Source organism: Petromyzon marinus, chromosome 16, assembly GCF_048934315.1.
Source record: "Petromyzon marinus isolate PM22_M1 ecotype Great Lakes invasive population chromosome 16, UKy_Petmar_22M1.pri1.0, whole genome shotgun sequence".
In the NCBI taxonomy this organism is placed as follows: Eukaryota; Metazoa; Chordata; class Hyperoartia; order Petromyzontiformes; family Petromyzontidae; genus Petromyzon; species Petromyzon marinus.
Genome location: NC_133682.1, coordinates 16,727,801 through 16,731,170, shown reverse-complemented (window position 1 = coordinate 16,731,170; position 3,370 = coordinate 16,727,801). Strand labels below are relative to the sequence as shown.

Sequence of the window (3,370 nt, the reverse complement as noted above, 5' to 3'; positions counted from 1 at the left end):
AGGATGTGGTGAGTGGAGCGTCAACACTGCTGAACCAAAATCAAACCCAGACACCTGCAGTGTGCGTGTCTCTCTCCCCGTGGTCGCATGGATTTTTCTCCAGGTCCTCCGGCTTTTCCCTCCACAGTTACAATCTGACATGCACTTAGAGTATTTGGCTGCTATCAATTTCAAATGTGATAAGATACTTCATTGAACGATCATTTGTGGCCAGGTCACTTAAAAAGAGCTATGTAGCTCTCAGGGTCCTTACCTGGTAAAGTTAAAATAGTTTATAGTTTTTAAATAGTTTTAATATAGTTTAAACAAAGAATAACAACAAAGACTCAACCACTTCAAGAGAGACCTTAAACATAATGAACACCGTGTGACCAGACAACAATCCACATTAGAGATGCTGTTAGCTTGATTTTGCGTTTATTAAATGACTTTACCTTACATTACTTCAAAATCAAGTCAGGAGTGCTAATCATTTCGTTCTTTTTTTGTATGTACGTAGGGGTTATTTGACCATACTTCGATGCGGGTTGGTGAAGGGGGGGGGGGCATAGATCAGGAGCATAGAAGGACAGGACAACAGTTCATTTTGCTGTACTGCGCTCTGCTGCCAGCCATTTTGGCGCAGAGCCTATACCACCTGTTATGCATATCCAGGCTCAACACGGCGTCGCTTCCACGGTCTGAGCTGGGTCACAGGGTGGCCTCTATATTGAAAAGTAATTTCTTTAGAACTGCTTTTTGTATTTAGATTGTTGTCCTTTCCGCGCACCTCCGATTAGCATGATTGGCTGTGTACGGTGCGAAATAAGTTTTACATGCATACATACCACAGTGACAAAATGCAAAACATAATAAAGTACAGCAATGAAGTTAATTGAAATTGGCACGAAAACACCCGTGGTTTATGAAAAGTCGACAATTTTTCACAAACATAAACAAGTGTTAGATATTAAATCGCATGTAGTGCAAGTTGGCTTGGGCAGATTATTTATAGACTGATCATTGCACAGTTATACTTATAAAAACGTTACGTAAACATTAAACACATATAGGGTGACTGATGTGCTAAGCAGGTAAGAGAAAATGTCATTCAGTGAAATCATAAAGAATCGAGAGATTAAGCATCAAATTGTGAATTAGATGGGAGGGTAACCTTTGTTGTAGATAATATTGGTCGCAAAAGCCTACGCGGTTTTTTTTTTTACGTGTGGTATCTGATGGGCGTGTTCCGGTTGATTCTATCAATTGCCAGAACTGTTTTAACTTATCAATATTTACGGAGGACTCCTCACTGTGATCTTTTGTCATTTTAACAAAGCGTCAGTCTCATTATTGACATTGATGAGACACAGCATGAAACCACATCCGCAGGTTAAGCGCTATTGTTTTGGATTGCTCCTTCCCCTTCAAGCCAAATTGTATTGTGTTACGCAGTGAGTTGGAAAAAAAATAGTTGATTCATTATTTCAGTGTGTGAGAGAGACGCTACTGTGGTGAGTGCTCATTTGAGTTTGCGTTGTCATCTCCTGGTGCTATCCCAGCTGCTGCTGCTGCTGTCGTCGCTCTTGCTTAGATTACGCAACACGATGTTTGTCCTTTGTTTTGGTCTCCAGCTGAAAGCCGAAAGTGGGAAGATGCGTCGGCCCACTGGCAAAGTGGTCGGCATCATCAAGCGGAACTCGAGGCCGCTGTGCGGCATCCTCATGCCCAGCCCAATCAAGGAGGTGGGCTGATCTGCATGTGTGTGTGTACGTGTGGGGAGCGGTGATGTAGCGGTTAGTGCGCTGCGCTACGAATTCTGGGACCCGAGTTGGATTATATTTATCGCTCATAACCAATAAACAGCGGCAAATGTCTGAACCTGTCTTGGGCCCTTCCCTAGGTCGACTCGGCCATAAATGAGTCTCTGATGTGGCATATAAACATCAGCGCTGTGGAGACAAAGGCGGTCGGGCATGGTGCTGGCCGTACCCACCCCGTCGTTTGCCGTACCAGCTTGAATAGGTGTGTGCTGACGGCACTCGCCCAAACAGTTTGTTGAATGCCTTACTGGGGGCTCTTTGTGCGTGTTGCAGGCCACCCGCCACCTGTTCACGCCCGCGGACCGCCGCATGCCACGAGTGCGGGTGGAGACAAGACAAGCAGCGTCCCTGCAGGCCCACCGCATCGTGGTGGCCATCGATGGCTGGCTGCGACACTCCTGCTACCCGAACGTTCGACTGCACCGTGACGCCCCGCACGCCGTGACACCTTATCCGTCCGTCCCGTGGTCGGCATCGTCGGGCTCATCCTTCTGTCTCTTGACGCACGGCCACGCGGCTCTGTATGCAATACAGCCGTCGAACCCAAAACACGAACGGTGACACGGTGAATTGGAAGTCAGGGTGGATGAGCTGGCACCACTGTGATTTTTTTGTTTGAAAGCATGGCAAACTCACCTGTGATTCAACCTAGGTTATTAAGGTGTTGTAAGTTGATAGTCTCAGCCCAGTCACCAATAACTGCACCAAAAACGATATTAAATTTGGTCGTGCACTTCGATTGTTTAATTTCCATCTCTGAGAAAACTACTGCTTTTGACTGCCATGTGATGAACATTACTTTGATTGGCAGAGTGGTTGGAAAAGCACTGCCCCCCTACAATTTGGACCGCATTTCACTTCATTGGATCTTAGAAGTAGCTCTGTTATGTGTGCTCCTGTGGGTCGTCCTTGACCACGAAGGGTGGTATAGATTGCTTGTCTTGTGTGATACCATTAACACAATGAGAAAAAAAATTGGGGAAAAGCTAAATATATTGTTAAGATGGATTATTTGGGTTGTATCTTTGTTTAAACAGATGCCGGTTAATATTCTACATCATGAACGTTAGGTACAAGGTTGGCATTGTGGTTGTGCTTTTCATACCTATTTGCCACTGCACAACCGAGCGGCACCATGGCTGGCACGGTTTAGTAGGCTGCAGGTTGTTTATTCACTGCAAAAGCGGATCCATGCCATGAACGGTCAATGCTTTGAACAAGTCTAGGCACGTGCAGATGACGCTGTGGTGCCACGTCCCCGTGGTGTACCGACTGCCGTCACACAATTAACGTGTCGCTAGCCCCGCCCCTGGCCCTGCTCGGCCCCCGGATAGATTTGGATGCCTTGTGGGGCCAGCATATCACGGTTTGGTTCCGGTTCGACACAGCAAAAAGCCAGTGGGTGACCACAGACACCTCGAGAGATCTGCGCCGTCTGGGTTCCAATGTATCATTGGAAAAGGGATACCGGTGACGATTGGCCACGTATGTGCATATGCATGTTGAACTTCTTCCGTACCATACGTAGACAACCGTGCTAATCGTCGGTGTGCTTGTGCAGGGCCATT

At 46.7% G+C, this 3,370-nt stretch overlaps 1 protein-coding gene across 1 annotated transcript; it reads left to right on the top strand.

Moving 5' to 3' along the window:
* Positions 1–1,505: 1,505 nt before the first annotated feature.
* LOC142924716 (exosome complex exonuclease RRP44-like) lies at positions 1,506–2,392 on the top strand. The gene is made up of 2 exons (XM_076067367.1): positions 1,506–1,724; positions 2,076–2,392. Exons 1-2 carry the CDS (start codon positions 1,587–1,589, stop codon positions 2,361–2,363), a joined length of 426 nt encoding a protein of 141 aa, XP_075923482.1. The 5' UTR covers positions 1,506–1,586; the 3' UTR covers positions 2,364–2,392.
* Positions 2,393–3,370: the final 978 nt, after the last annotated feature.

Excerpts from the sequence above, each read along its gene's own strand:
- LOC142924716 (XM_076067367.1), top strand. The coding sequence starts at position 1,587 with ATGTTTGTCCTTTGTTTTGGTCTCCAGCTGAAAGCCGAAAGTGGGAAG. Across the intron at positions 1,725-2,075 it reads TGCCCAGCCCAATCAAGGAG|GCCACCCGCCACCTGTTCAC; the intron begins GTGGGCTGATCT and ends TGCGTGTTGCAG.